Raw genomic sequence first — 16,698 nt, forward strand, 5'->3', positions numbered from 1 at the left:
CGGTTTGTACACGTCGTATATGCGTAACAGTGCGACACTTCAAATGGTTTTACTTATGATTCTGATCGATTTAACATGTTAATTAAATCAATTACATTCAAAATCATATGTAGAAATTGTAGATATTAAATCAAAACGATTTCTAAAGAAAAATTGTCTTCCGATCTGTAGAAAATGCGAAACTGAGTTATGTTATACAGATTACCCGATTCTAGAAATGGACACCGATAAGATTCGCCAAATGAAACTTGTAGTTGCGTCTATTTTTCTTTCCGACGTTTGTTTCAAACCTTCAGTCAAAAATAAAATTAATTCTAAGATATACTTTAAAGAAAAGTCTAAAACTTGAATTGGTACACGGCCGCCATAAACCTGAATGATTACCTTTCTTTAAATAAACGGTTATTTCGATTCTTTTCGAAGATAAATCATTCGTAGTTTCGCTGAAAACTGCTAAAATGTAAACGAACCGCCTCGGATGATTTTCAGTCACGTTCATTTCACCCAATGAACGACTGGGTTCATTAACGAGTTAAAAATAGGCACCCTACAAACCGGCTGTGCGTGTGATGGAAAAAACCACACACGGCTGGTACAAGTCCAAGAAAAACAGATAATTACCTACAATCAGGAAGAACTACGCGTGAGAGCCGAGAAAAAGAAACTTTTACAAGGGCACATTGAATGGAAAATTTTTGAGTGGAAATTAATTGTTTTTATATATTTCTTAGATTGATCATATTAATGAATTCTATGTTAACGGATATTTCGAGTAAATATACAAAAGTGCGGTATTCAGTTTATATGTAATTATGTGTAAGTTCTGGGGTTTATTGGCTACGGCATTGTTAAAAGTTAAAATGTTATAACACACAAAATTCCCTGAGTGAATCGGCAAGTGAATAGAGAAATTTCTTAGTTTATCAATTTATTCATTTTAAATGAAATCATTTATGGATAAAGAATGGCGACCAATATATTTTTTTCATTGAAAAATCGAACGTATCTATATTTTCTAATTCATAAATCGAACGTATATCAAGTGACCACCTTGCAAATTACACCTAGATCACTATAATATGTCCTTGCAATCGATTAAAACCGGTAAATGGGAACTATTGATTTCTTATTTATCGATTTCTTTCTTCTTGATTCTAATAAGGCAAATATGAATTTTGTTTTCAGTCGACCTCTCATTTCGTGGTGATCGTTGTATTGTGCGTTCTGTTCTGTCAACTGTGTTTTTCTCAACGACCGCGCCGCACCGAAGCGACCAGGAGAGTGCGACGGTTCCGCCCTCCTATGAAAACCGGTCAACTGGCCTACTGGATTCCTCGTCAGAGTATGCTGTGTATATTGGGAGCATCGCAGGCGCTGCGGTCATCGACGTTAGAGCGCGCCAAACGAACATTTGATGTCGCAGATGGCCTTGACCGTTCGCGTAGAATATTGCCTCAAGCTCATCGAATGATTTACTTCAAAAAAACATTCTTCGAATGGGGCGTCGGACTTGGAACGTAAGATGTCTATTGTATTCATTACTATAATCAATTTGCACGACAATTCCATCATATTCGGAAATTAAGTACGAATCAGTTGAATATCGATCGCCCTGGTCAAACTTTGATGAAAACAATACAAATTCAATACGACAAATCGCATAGATTTTTTTTCAACAGATTCCGAATTTCTGTGAAAAACCAACGTAACCGCAGTTCAATTCTGATAATTTTCAAATTGGCTAATACTTACGATGAAATGAAGAGATTCCACGATATCAGTTGAAATTCTTTTTTAATTCAAAATATACTAATATCATCCACATATGATTCAACCTGATGATCGTTTGTTTTTGAAGGGCACACATCGGACCGAGACCGTTTTCGCAGCATTGCCCGTTGACCTGGAATCGACTGCCGGCAGGACGAAGCGTCAACTGCACCCAAGCTGACGTCGAACATTTCACGAGAACGTACGAAAGCGTTACCGGACCGCACAAACTTCTGTCGAACAACTGCAATCATTTCGTGTACAGATTACGTCGCAAACTGCTGAGCCCGACCTGCTCCGACATGATGCCCGATGAAATGCTATGAAAATATAATTCAGCCGGGGCTGAGAATAGAGACCTATGACGGATCATTTGAAGCTGTTCTGTTACCTGTTGGAAACAAATATAAGAATAATGACTGGACTTATTAACCGGTCAGCATTGCATGTTGGTCCATTTTCCAAAAGCTTGGAGAAATGGACCAGGGCCTATTTTAATACCTCATATTTTTCTGAAATGGACTGCCGGACATTTTGTTTGAAAATGACTATTATCATTACGGAGCGCTTTCTGGTCTTTGGGTACAAATTCGATCAATATAGGCCTAACATGTATATACATCACGATCAAAATGATCGTTGACAATTTGTAAAGTTTATTTCAATCAAACTGGAAATCGGGTTATTTAGATATATCATTTTTGTGCTAGAGTTGTACAAATAAATTTCTTTCTTGAAATCTTAAGTTGCCTTGTCTGAGATGGAAAGAGCTATTTCTCGTTGTAAGATATGGTTGTAATTTTGCGAAAAAAACTACCAACCACTTTCCATCCAATACACCGTGTTTTCCGAGGAAAAGGTGTAGTAATGAAAACCTCGTAATGAAAAAAGTTTGTTGTACAGTGCTCCGTCGGGATAAAAAATCGCTCCATTTATTTTTTAAATCGCTTATCAAAGATTTGTTCGCTTTATTGACTGACGTATCGCCAGTGAATGAACCGATGTTAGATTTATCAGCGGGAACCTATTTCACAAAGAAAGATTGACGTATTCTGTTTCTTCGATTTTTTTCGCGGTGTCTGAATTCAACGCGTCGACTTTGGCAAAGGCAATAGGTGCAAAGTAAAAACGTATCACCCCACAGTGCGTTGAGCCGGTGCTTTGATTTAGCTTCTGTTGGCACGTATCCAACACGCCGATTTACGTAAATTGTATCGACAACTTGTAATCGTCAGACTTTTGTCGGTTTTATAGCGTGTTTTGGTTTTTTTTCTGAGAGCTAATCAACAGGTTCCTATGTGTTCTCGATCAGCTGGTTGGCTGGTTAACCGCAGACGATCGACTCCCGGCGGAGTTTTGGCGGTATGGAAAAAGTTGTCTACCCGCCGAAGATGGATCGATAGATAATTTTGACAGAATACCTAGAAACTGATCCTAAACGAGCATCGGATAGTGTAGTATCGCAAATTTGGCAAAAAAACGTTCTCCGTCAACAGCCGCCGGCATGTCCTTAATGTGGGTCTCTTAAACTCAATCCAGGTTCCTCCATCGACTGGCAGTGACCCCTGGGGTTTTATAGTCACTGGCCGTATGATCTTTAACCCGAGGGCTAATTCAATTCATTTTCAACTGGAGATAATACCAGTCTATAAAACTGGCCGCGGAGGCCCACGTCTTATTATGTTTGTTTCTTTCAATACCCTGCGATATTCTTCATAAAACGTCCGGATATATTCATTCACGTTACAAATGAGGAAATGGGGTAGAATAAAATGTTTTACTTTATTAACAGGTTAGTTTAGTTACCTATGTACACCAAACCCCTCGAAGGTCAAGGGTAGGCTATGTTTTGACGTTTTTACTCCTTCGTGAACATGAAATCCTTCGAACATGAATGAACTTGAGTTAACAGTTGCAATCAAACGCAACGTTCTTCGAAACAACGTTTTGTAAACAGACTCTCTGATTCTCTCAATAAAAAAATATCGAGTGTGTTGTTTGGTCATGGGTGGATAAACAAAAGGCCACGCAAAGAAATACCCTTGTTTCTCATAGGCCAGTTTTGGAAAAGTGCTGAGGGCGACAGGGAAATGTTTACCTCCCTTTAAAAAGAGAGGTAAAAAGCCTTATTTCACTCACCAAATGAGTCGCAAGGCTATTTTCTTCCAAGTGCAATTCAATTTCTTGTACCGACCCAGCTCTTCTTGGCTTGGAATTGACGATACATTTCAACAGTCGTTGCTTTAATTGTATGTAGTGTGTTAAAATAGAAAAATAAACTCAACGCGTTTCCAAATGTTTTGATACTTTCTCGGTATGTATCAAAAATAGTACCGATTTTTGGTTCTTAATTCCTGAAAAATTATTTATTTTCAGCACAAATTCATACAAACGTGTCATCTATACCACCTGAAATCCCCCCTCCCTGAAATCATTTCTTGGACTTAGTAAGAGGTCTGGATACTTGATGAAAATTTTGAAAAAAGGCTTCATTTCGAATGTCATTCTTCAAAATACAACTTCTATTCGAACACCCTTGTAAAACTAGTGTTTTATTCATTGATCCGAGCCGATAGCGTAGTTGATTAGAGCGCTCGACTCACAGGCGGCAGGTTGTTTCTAACCCGTAATGATCCCCGCTGGTGGTCGACGAAAACTTTTCGATGGGGATCTGTAGTAAGTAACCTAATCGTCGATGTTTTAATGTAAAGAGCTTAAAAAGAAACAACGAAAACCAAACCAGCCGCGTTATTAGCAAAATGACGACTCGCTACATTCCGACTGTATTTCCGATTAAACAAGCATAAATTAACACAACTAAACCTCGTGTGTTCGTTAATCAACGAATTTTATTTTAATAAAATATTTCCAGCGTTTTATTCATTTCACCAAGCCGACTACCCTTGGCTGACAGTCGACTACCCTTGGCTGACAGTCGACTACCCTCGGCTGACAGTCGACTACCCTCGGCTGATAAATACGTACAAGGATACATTATATATAACAATCTACACGCATATATCCCTGCGTAATGAGCGAATAACCACCAAACATTTCAATACATTTATCAATATGTAATTTTATGACTAGAAATTCAACACGTGTTAAAGCTTCTTTTTTATTTCGACTTTTCTTCATAGTGATCGCATTACCGAGGAGTTATCTTACATAATTGACGTATCTAGTTTATAAGCCCATGCTTAGATCGATAACTAGGTCATATAGGGATTGCAATACTTAGCAATATACCGGTAAATATTACAAGTACATACACTACATATTCTACCATCGCTACAAAAACTATCCATCGTCAGAACACCTCCATTTATTCCGGGACGGATTCGGGGGTTCTTGCATTGAGATTGCATTGTTTAGCTAAATGCCGTTTCACGTCACACGTATTTCAAAAAAATATCAATTAGCATGAAGTGACTGTGCAATTTTTCTGTAAATCATCGTCCATTTGGCATATCAAATTTTCTAATTATCGAAAATTTCACCCATAATTGACAAGCGCGAGTGAAACGGTTGAACCGGGCATGACAGTATCGAATAATCGCTATTCTTGCGTTGCCATTCGGTGAAATTAGTTCGTCGCGCGAAACGCTCGTCGGTCGGCGCGACAGGGGGAGGACGCGCGGGCGCCGTTACAAACGGAATCGACGATTTACAAGAAGTCAACGTCGCGGGCTGCGTTTTCGTTAATACCGTTTTACGAAGATGAAATTCATACGTCGTGTCGTCGTATTTTTGTTCACCCCCGGCGCTACGCCGCCTCGCCTTCTCGATGTTCAAAAGCGACAACAAATCGATATCGTCGTGCATACGTTGAATGGTTTCGTCGCCGCGTTTTTTCTCGGCGCTGCAACAATGCACGGCGCCGGCGTCGATCGGGTGCGCTTCCGTGTTGAAGATATAACCGCCGGCGCCGATGACGCATTCTCCGTTCGGCGTATTGATCAACGTTCCGCGGCTGCCGTCCGCGTTTATGAAGTTGTCGCGGTCGAACGTCAAGTACAGGTATTTGATCGTCTCGGCCAAAAAGAACGACTCCATTCGATTCTCCAGTGACAAATTGTTTACGTTTTTTATCTGAAAGTAGAATGAAAAGTCAAATTGTTATTTTCAATAAATCTACGGAGAAAAGATAAACGGTTTTAAGTCGATTTTACGCCCGCTTACGAAATCATGATCACATTAGATTTAATTATTGATCTTAAATTCTAAGACAAGTACAGTGGAACCTTGTTATAATGAACTCGGATACAACGATTCATCGGATATAACAAATATAGAATTTCGTCCCAAGTAAGAAAATCTAATTGATTTCATACTGGATACAACGAACTATCAGTTATAACGAACAGATTTTCTGGCCACCGTGAAGTTCGTTGTAACGAGGTTCCATTGTACTATGGATTTGGCCCTGTTATATCAAGAATGTTCATTCAAGTCATTTGCCCACTCCCACGCATGCATTTTCAACGCATCAACATATTCCTCCATTTCATTTATCAGGCTTCAAAAGGTTCACTTTTTTGGGGATACCCGATAAAAAGTGTTATAACAAGCCATAGGCGACAACGGTTCTCGGACTGATGCTCGAAATTTTGGATCTGTGCCAAAATCTAAATTTTGTCACAACAACATTTTGAATTTCGACCCCTTCAAGGTCATGTGGCCCGAAAACAAATATATTTACCGTCGCATATCCGCATTTAGTTTTTGTCGTTGTCTCGATCGCCTCTAACATATCTACGGCCACTTGTAATAAATACGGGTCATTCGTAGCTCGATACAGATACATAACGCTTTCAGCTAATTCTGAAACGATTAAATTGAAATCAAACTATAACAATAGCCGATACTAGAATTAGGCATGTTTGCAGTCCTTAATTCACGTATATCGCAGTTCAGTAGTTCTCAGTTCAGTTTGACTCTTAAGTTAGAGATAAGTTCACTTACAATGAATTCACTCTATTGTGACAAATCTCCACCTGAGAATTACAGGACTGGATCCTGAATTCTAATACAATGTTTATATCAATAATGTGAAAATTATACAAACAAAACATCCTATTTAAGAAATTTATATACATTTTTGATATCGTGAGCTATAATGAAAATGAATTCATTCATTCCTTGGATTGGCTAGTAATCATTCTACCATATTTCTGCCTACCAGGATACGTATATATATTTTTTTTTTCATGCTTAAAAAGGAATTTAAGATGTGTACAGATGATCAGGGGTGGGCAAAAGCCCATTTGGCACCAGGAAGAACGAAAATGCGGATGTTTACTTGCAGAAATACCAGTGTACACTATACCTGGTCGAAGGGGATAGCTTTCTCTGTTACTGTGAACCTCCGCTTTCGGGATGTTATAAAACTCTGGCACGGCGCCGAATTGCGTCCACACCTGGTGATAGTTATGAATAGTTTTCATCGCTTTATCGATATCCCCGAGTAAACTCTGCAAGATATTCGTTAAAAAAAACCGTCAAGACTCGATCGGAATTATCGCTGACAAATTTTCCCAGCATCGAAAAAAGTGAGTCAAAAATGAAAACGAATATACAACGGATTTTCAACAAAAGAATCTTATAGTTAAATCATTCTTGTAGTTGAGATTCAAAACCATTTTGTTCTAGATAGATTTATATTGTACAGTCCAACCCTCATAATCAGAACCAGCTTAATCCAGACTTCAAAGAAATCTAAATGTTATTGACAGTCCAGCTATATATAATGTATAACAATGTCTAATCCCCATTTCTCGTAAACCAGATCAATTTCATTTGTTCTGGTGATCTGAATTAAGCTGGTTTTAATTTTGTAGATGATAGAATCTGCCACTGATAAAAGAAGTCTACCGGTATATGTGCCTAGGCATACCTGCAGTCCAGGCCAATAGGCATCTAGTGACTGGAATACTGGCAGAGTGACAGTTCCCTTCTTCATTCCCACCCATAGGTACCAGTCTTCTTTTTTCACGTATTTTTCTATGGCAACGAGCGATTCTGAAATAGAAATAATAAGAAGACACCAGTAAACATGTAGGTAAGACAGTAGCGGAGCAAGTACAAATACAATTCTTGTAAATACTCTTCATTTTCATAGTACATTTGTACAAGATTTGATGCAGTGCAACATATAAAGATGTATAAACATTTAGAAATAGAAGACGTACGATGCTAACTAATTCATTCACTGTAACTATACGGTTGACTGAAAGATTATGAGTTGATTGAATGAGTAAGTTGACTGTTAGATTATGAGTTGATTGAATAAGAGAGTTGACTGTTAGATTATGAGTTGATTGAATGAGTAAGTTGACTGTTAGATTATGAGTTGATTGAATAAGAGAGTTGACTGTTAGATTATGAGTTGATTGAATAAAAGAGTTGACTGTTAGATTTTGAGTTGATTGAATAAGAGAGTTGACTGTTAGATTATGAGTTGATTGAATAAGAGAGTTGACTGTTAGATTATGAGTTGATTGAATAAAAGAGTTGACTGTTAGATTATGAGTTGATTGAATAAGAGAGTTGACTGTTAGATTATGAGTTGACTAAGCTTGAGTTGACTCAAAAATTACAACTGGAGAATGTAATATTGCAAATTACATTTTTTGCATTGATGATGTTCAATATGTAACAGTAACACGATGAACAAATAAACCGAAATGAAAAATAAATTTTTTTGACGCCTTATAAAACGTTACCATTATGAAACCTTAACAATGTTAACCATTCAGCGTCATTTTACAAACGACAGCCGTAAATCGATGTGCAAAACGTCACAGGTCTATGTGTACACAAATAAGCTATCTGGCAAAATATTATTGACATAGATGTAGAATGGCTTCCTGTGATTATATAATGACCTATATTTGAACGTCGAAATGTTATATTGCATTGAATATCATTAGAAGACGTATTGTAATAGTAAAGGATGTATGATTATATCAGAAGCGGCAGGCATAAATAGAAATGATAAGTAAATCGGATTATTCGGTTAAATGGCGGATGTATACACGATTTGGAAGTCTGATATAAAAGTCAGACCCTGACGTGGGCATGCCGGTGGAATGACGAAGCTATCTACGATGTGTGTAGGGCCGGCGTGAATTTCATCAGCGGCTACAAGCGGTCAATATGAAAATGTGTAAACATATAATTTCAATATTCAAACGTTTTAGAAAATATGTTTGATATTAGGAGTATGCAGGTTTCGTGAGATTAGCAATTTATAATAGCATAGCTGTCATATACGGCTCCGCGTCCTCTGATGGCATGTGTATTAGGTGACAATTCAATTCAATTCTTTATTGATCCTTATTACATTGAAATTTCGGGATAAAATTCCCAAATTCAATAAATACAAATTTTAAAATAAATTAATACAACATACATGACACACCGGTAATTCATACAGAACAACATAAGCATGTTATTTTAAATGACAATGTCTACTTCAACCCACCCAGACTCAAGACTCTAGGATATCGAGTGACAGCCAAACCCGTGGCCCGGGCCGGCTGGCTAGGCCACACGATATGCTCGAAGTCATGATGAAGCAGACATCAGAAGTTCTTCAACCATGGAGGCAATGAAGTTGCAGACCAGCTTAGAGGCATAAGTAAATGAAGTCGGTCGCAAGTTCGCGATCAATTATTAAGAATTTTCAATAAAAAAATTTAAACCACTACTAGAGTCGAAGACCCGCTGTATCATCTACCCAATCGCCAAATCTCATCATTCCCCAAATTTCTTAAAACTTCGATTTCAAATTTGCAATTCCACATTAGCTTAGCCCAGAAATTATACATTTTTTTCGCAGGCGTCAAATAATTTTCTAAAATTAATTTTCTTGTTTACACCTTACTCCCATAGGCAGCATCTATGTATTCTACCCTGTATATACCCTAATATAATATAGACCAATAAAGATAAGACCTGAAAATTACAGTAACGCTTTGTTCTTGGAAGAAAATTTGTACTTGTATCAGTAGAAAACAGAATACCGCGTACCTTTAAACATGTGCAATAAATGAGGTTTGTTGAATAGCATCGATGCTTTGACGAGATATTCAAAATAAGAATCCACACCAGCTCCAATACCGGTATCTAAAGCCGTCCATTTACCTGTCTGCACATCTATATGATTTCCTACCTACAAAAACAATTCAAACATCTAAACCTGAGAGGTGAATTTCAGCATTATAACATATGAAAGGACCCCAGGACAAACTTCAGTTTTCATAGCAAAACTGATTGGAACTGATAATCGAGCTTGACAACCCAATAGTCCATATACATCTTAGAACTAGGTCTAAACAGCAACTTTGAGCCAAATAGTCGATACATAATTCATATACATCTTAGAACTAGGTCTAAACAACATCAACTTTGAGCCCAATAGTCCATACATAGTCCATATACATCTTAGAACTAGGTCTAAACAACAGCACCTTTGATCCCAATAGTCCATATACATCTTAGAACTAGGTCTTAACAACAGCAACTTTGAGCCAAACAGTCGATACATAGTCCATATACATCTTAGAACTAGGTCTAAACAACAGCACCGTTGATCCCAATAGTCCATATACATCTTATAACTAGTCTTAACAACAGCAACTTTGAGCCCAATCATCCATATACATCTTAGATCTAGGTCTAAACAACAGCAACTTTGAGCCCAATGGTCCATACATAGTCCATATATATCTTAGAACTAAAGGCGTTTTTATTTAAGCAACTCGAATCAACACGGATCGAATCGTCCATTTATTCAAGCAACGCGCCTACAACGATTTGCCTACAACGTCCATTTATTTAACCAAATTGCCAACGCGAGTACCCAACGCGACCAAATCGCTCATCCAAGCGCTTTGATTCGATTTGCTACGACAGTGGAGAGTTCGGTGATAGATCAAAAACAAAATGGCGGCTTTTTCAATCGCAGAAATTTCAGGTTCCGGTTGTGGAGAGTAGGGTCATTTATTTAAGGCGATTCGATTTGTATCACGTCACAGTAATCGACGGAGCGAAGCGATTTTATACAAGTTGCTTAAATAAAAACGCCTTAGGTGTTAATCAGCAACTTTGAGCCCAATAATCCATATACATCTTAGAGCTAGGTCTAAACAACAGTAACTTTGAGCCCAATAGTCCACACATAGTCCATATACATCACAGAACTAGGTCTAAACAACAGCAACTTTGCTATTATGTCGTACATGTAGTTCATACTAACACGATATCCAATTTCACTTTGTCCGTAAAAGCAGTAAAACAGCTATTCAGGATTAATTTAATCTAATATGGATATTACTTATGGTGTATTCTAAATTAACGTACCAAACCGATTTCTGAACGACTATTCCACAATCCATCGAGTGCCTTCAGCGCGACCTCTTCGAATACGGGATCACCGGTCAGACGACTTAACGTACCGAATTCTACGATGAACGTACCGACACCTGCCGTACAAGTCACTGACGTTTCATCCTTCGGAATACCGTGTCGTAGATTTACGGTTCCGTACGGCATTCCGGTTTTCGTCTGAAAAGCTTTAAACGAAAAAATACAGAAACACTTGATTATATTATTCCCAGAATTTTTCAAAAATTGAAAAAAAAAGAAGATCTTCCTTTAGTCCTAAATAACATTCTCTATCGTTTCTCTAAAGATGGGATGTACAAATATTCCCTATACTGCAACTAACGTAAGATACCAAATAGTCACCGGTAATACCGACTCTCATATATCCTCTACAAATGTTGACCAAATGCAAGATTTGTGGTGTACCATAGGGCTGTTTATCGGAAGATGGCACTCAAAGTGTGTCATAGTGCTCACACCTTAACATTTTATAATCAATTTAATACATCAGGCGTGGGATTTTATTGAATTCGTCTTGAAACCATAATTTTTCTTGTTATCAACGGTTGCCTTTTGATTACGACTGCAGATGATATAGTATTCGTGGAAAACAAGGTATACAATATGAAAGAGTTGCGCTGGGAATTACCTGGCAGAAGACGACGAGCCACATTCTCAGCGAGGTCGAGTAGAGGACCGGAGCATGGCCAGCCATCGTTGAGTTTAACCTGACAGCGATTTGACAGTAAATGAGCAGACAGCAACCCACCAACAACTGCAAATAGTGAATGAATAAACAAACTTCAAGTGCAAGGTCTCTCTATGATTAGAATGTCTAATAACGCCGTTCCAATTTTTAAAACAGAATAGGCCTATACGTGTACTTTATTCAAGCTTTTTTTTGTTGGTTAAGTTAATCGCATGAATAAGGTTTATCAATATACACAATGGTTTGGAAATCATTTTTCACGGTATTTTCCTCTTAATATAAAAATCTGGTATGTTTTAATTTTTCCATTCTTAGTTGGTTTTATTTATGTTCTATCTATCGTAAATCATTTTTTCAGTACTTTATCTACAATTGTCAAAAATACCGGATAACGGTCTACAACAAACAAGCTTATTTCAATGTTTCTTACCTCTGATGTTCGTTTCGAATACCGAAGCGTTGATATCCATGTCGAAATCGACTTTCTTCACGAACTCAGTGACGCGATTAAACTCTGAACAATTGCCCATTATAGCCAGCGTATCCAGAGCGTCGATTAGAGTCAATGAAAAACTGTTAATAAAAGTCACACATAATTTAATCATTTAAGTCAATTACGCCAGAGGTTACTGTTCTTAAGGTACAATAACAACACCGTGAAGACCGGTCTAAGCACAGTTTGGTTCTATAACCAATCTAACAAATGAAAACCAGTTAAATGATCTTAAATCGATTTTGGTGGGCGCAGGAGTTCAAAATACATCAGTCTACAATGCCATGAAAGTGCCAACCTCTGCCAAGAGAGAATGGAATTCAGCAGCAATAAATTCCTCAAAAATGGTAACCAAATTCTAAGGAGCCAACTTGTTCTTTATAAATCTGATAATATAGGCAATGAGTATTAGTGCCTAGTTTAAATCATAATTACCTGCCCCACGTATCATGCCCATCACAAGTCAAAGGTCGCAGTTCATCATAAGGGTATGCATTATTCATGTAACCATTGTAAGCATGGGCAAACATATTTTTGGCTCTATCCCTGGAACAAAGGAGAATTGTGAAAAACACACTACAAGGTTAATCATAGATTCACTGACCTCACTGATCATTGACATTCACTGCCCTCCTTTTCCGAAGCATTTTCAATGAATACATTCAGTTCAGTTGAAATATTTTCTGGCAGTTCAATTCGGGTCACAATTTGTTGTAGAAAAACCTTTTAGGTTTTTAAGCAAATTCATAGATCATACTTAATCAATATCTGTGAGTACTATACGCATAAATAAGGTTAAACAACTTTAAAAGTTTTAGACGGCTTAAAGTAATGCCTATACAAATATCGCATCCTAAATAAAACAGTTAACAATGTGATACATCGTAATTTCAGGCATAGCCTAATCCAAAAGGCATTCACGATAAACAAAAACGAAAATCTGAATTCGTTATTCAATTTATAAGACTTTTTACCCAGCAGCCAGTCACACGCATAGGCAGAGTTTAAGCACTTACTTGTAAATTCTAAAATCATTATCGGTGAATCTGTGTACATTGACCGCCGTTATCAATGACAGCAATGGTATCGCAATGACCACTCTTAATATACACTTCAACATGATGAACATTTTTTCACTGAAAATGAATTAGAAATTTCTAGCATCAATCAAATTGCATGTCAATTATTATACCCCATGCCCACTGCAGTTTAGGCAGCAACCTGACTGCGGTTTAGACAGTAACCTGACTGTGGTTTAGACAGTAACCTGACTACGGTCTAGACAGTAATCTGACTGCGGTTTTGACAGTAATCTGACTAAGGTTTAGACAGTAATGTAATTGCAGTTTAGACAGTAACCTGATTACGGGTTTAGACAGTAATCTGACTGCGGTTTAGACAGTAACCTGACTACGGTTTAGACAGTACTCTGACTGCGGTTAAGACAGTAACCTGACTGCAGTTTAGACAGTAATCTGACTACAGTTTAGACAGTAACCAGACTGCAGTTTAAACAGTAATCTGAATGCGGTTTAGACAGTAACCTGATTACGACTTAGACAGTAACCTGACTGCGGTTTAGAAATAAGACAGTAACCTGACTGCGGTGGTTTATGAAAGGCTCAAGTAGCCTAGCTGTATATGCTATATTTAATTAAACACTAGAATCGAATAAATCTCGTTTGAATTCAATTGACGTTGGGGTGGATTTTGCCGGCAACGTTTTTAAGCGGAAAATCGGTATTACCAAAAAAGAAGATGATCAGCTTATCACTATAGAGGCCTAGTTTCAAAGACTGTTGTTCTCAATATATATTGGTCACTAAGTTCATGAAACTACAATCAGTAATGAATTGTTTTTTGTATGTCCCTCTCTAAATCAATTTTTATTTTAGCAGAAACCCGGAAATGACGCTGATCACTCGTTCCAAGCCTGCAAAATCGGTTAAGTCTAAAGTTGGGCTTCGACTGTAAGATCTAAAATGCGGTTCTGGAACAATGTGTAACCCGCCGCCTGGCCGTCATCGCAAACCTAGAAAATGTAGTTCTCAAATGTAGAAATGAATAAATTGAAATGTAGAATATTCTTTAATATCACTTTGAATTTTTGATTCAATATGCCCCGGTCAAACGCGCCTAAAAAGTAGTATTTTTCACGGCGTAGCCGGTGCCATTTCCCGGAAATTAATCTGTAAGATACAGATTAATCTGTAAGATACAGATTAATCTGTATAAGTATACTTACAGATTAATTTCAAATTAATGCCAGGTGCGGATCGATTCAGCTAATAAAAACACGTTCTTACTATTCCAGCATCTTGAGACAAACACTGCCTTTATTCTCCTCTACACTAAGAATAGGCCGCTAGGCTTACCGCCAAGTGCCACGGCTAACACTTTAATAAATCCTCAGTGAGAGTATGAAAATCTTCTGAAGTAAAACTTTCGCCTTCCTACCTCAGGATTGGCATATTCAAAAATCTAAATACTAATAGTCACATAAAAATCCATTTAGCTGCAATCTATTTTCTTCAAAAGATGGCCATGAATTTGCCTGCCGAAATACAGGTTTTTACGACCTAAGACCGAGGAATATGACGACTCAACCAGTGCAGCTCACTGGCATTCATATGTTATCCCCAGAAAAATAGTGCATACTTTGAACTGTTCAAAGTAACCCCTTTAGTGCACCGGTGCAGGGGAAAATATTTTTTACCCCAGAGGAACAAAGAATACAATGTATTTTTCGTTGTAATTATAAGGGAAATGAACTGTTTCTACAGATCCCGTGGGTCTTTATTCGTTAACTCTACACTGAGATTTTTTTATCAGGTCACTGCAGTCACTTCTCATAGTATTTTCAGTAATAGTATAACTAAAATGCACAAGTATATTAGGAACATGCAAAACTTATTATTCGTACATATCTCGCGAAGAGTTCGACTTGAAAGTATCCAGAACTTTTCTTTTTCAAACCAAGCTTAAGAACTGCGGAAATCCAGAAACTGATTCGAAATACCTGGTGCATATGTATGTTTGATGACATCCACTGATCTGGGAAAGATTAAGAACCAGGTCGAGCGGTTTTCCCCGTTCCCACGAACCGTAAGAAACACCAACGTATTTATTGGGTGTCCGTGGACCAAATTTACTTGGATTAGGTCAGTCAAACTGACATATATAATAACACAATTTTTAAAACGTCTTTTGTCTTTGCAAAACTGAACTCTTCACATAAACCGGGTTTATAATTCTAACTAACACCAATCATTGTACGTTCGTTACTAATGGTTATCATTAATCAACAGTATACAAATTAAATACCATACGTGTATTCTTGTTCGGGCAAATAGTTCACAAACAAGAAATCGCTGTCGTGAGACATTTTCAATGCAATACATGCATTTAAAACATATATAAGGAATTCACAGATAAATGACTAGAATAGTGTTTGTATACAGCTGTATGGTATTTGTAAAATGGTGTTTCAAATTCATCGGGGAAGTTTTCATTGAAAGGAAGCCAGCAGTTACACAGCGTCGATCAATGATTTTATCAGTAATTCATCAAATGAAAGCCAGCAGTTACATGGACTGAAGTTGAATGGATTGCAAGGAATACGGATTTTATTAGAAATGAATAGACAGTTTCATGGTCATTAAACCCATCTGCTATGAGAACCAGCGATATGTACCACGTTGCGTTGACCGTTATATCAGTCTTTTAGTTTCCAAGATCATCGCACGATCGGAACATCATCACCATGTGGAACTCAAACCTAACGTGGAGTCATAATACTTTATGTATCGTCGTGATGGTAATAAACATACTGGTAGTTGCGGTATTTTTTATGGTGTATTCCGATGTCAGATTTACCGTCGATGACAGAGCCGCTGGAAGTAACAATACTCACACTTAAGAAGTGTCGCATTATTAGGCGGATGTCATTTCCACCGTTGAGAATTTTTCTAGTCGCAGTTTGAAGGATTACCGAGAAAAAAAGCTTAAATACTATGCGTGTCAAGCCCTAAGTGTCAAGCTTAAATACTATGGATTTGGCTAAAGATGACGTTGGGCGAACAGTGTAAATAACCCAACCTTTTTTCAAAAGTGTACCGCGTGTGATTGATGATTCATTAAGATGTACGTATTACGTAAATGTTCCGAAAATCCTCGAGAGGGCCTATCAATCAAACTTGGAAACGAATGGACGGAATCTCGTAACGAGCTAGTTGCATCGAGCGACATGTCGGTGAATTCTTGTGGAACTAAAATCCAGCGAATGTCTCAAAAAGTCAAATTCATCAAAACAATCAACTAAAAGTCATTTCTATCA

The 16,698-nt window shown here is 37.6% G+C and overlaps 1 protein-coding gene across 1 annotated transcript; it reads right to left on the reverse strand.

Moving 5' to 3' along the window:
- Positions 1-4,645: 4,645 nt before the first annotated feature.
- Positions 4,646-14,300, reverse strand: LOC141912682 (ER degradation-enhancing alpha-mannosidase-like protein 2). Its single transcript, XM_074804012.1, has 11 exons — positions 14,110-14,300; positions 13,379-13,498; positions 12,798-12,908; positions 12,300-12,442; positions 11,810-11,935; positions 11,137-11,348; positions 9,805-9,946; positions 7,667-7,791; positions 7,100-7,244; positions 6,473-6,594; positions 4,646-5,862 (listed from the first exon to the last, which is right to left on the reverse strand). The coding sequence occupies exons 2-11, from the start codon at positions 13,489-13,491 to the stop codon at positions 5,251-5,253; spliced, it is 1,851 nt and encodes a 616-aa protein (XP_074660113.1). The 5' UTR covers positions 13,492-13,498; positions 14,110-14,300; the 3' UTR covers positions 4,646-5,250.
- Positions 14,301-16,698: the final 2,398 nt, after the last annotated feature.

This window comes from Tubulanus polymorphus, chromosome 11, assembly GCF_964204645.1.
Source record: "Tubulanus polymorphus chromosome 11, tnTubPoly1.2, whole genome shotgun sequence".
Lineage (NCBI taxonomy): Eukaryota > Metazoa > Nemertea > Palaeonemertea > Tubulaniformes > Tubulanidae > Tubulanus > Tubulanus polymorphus.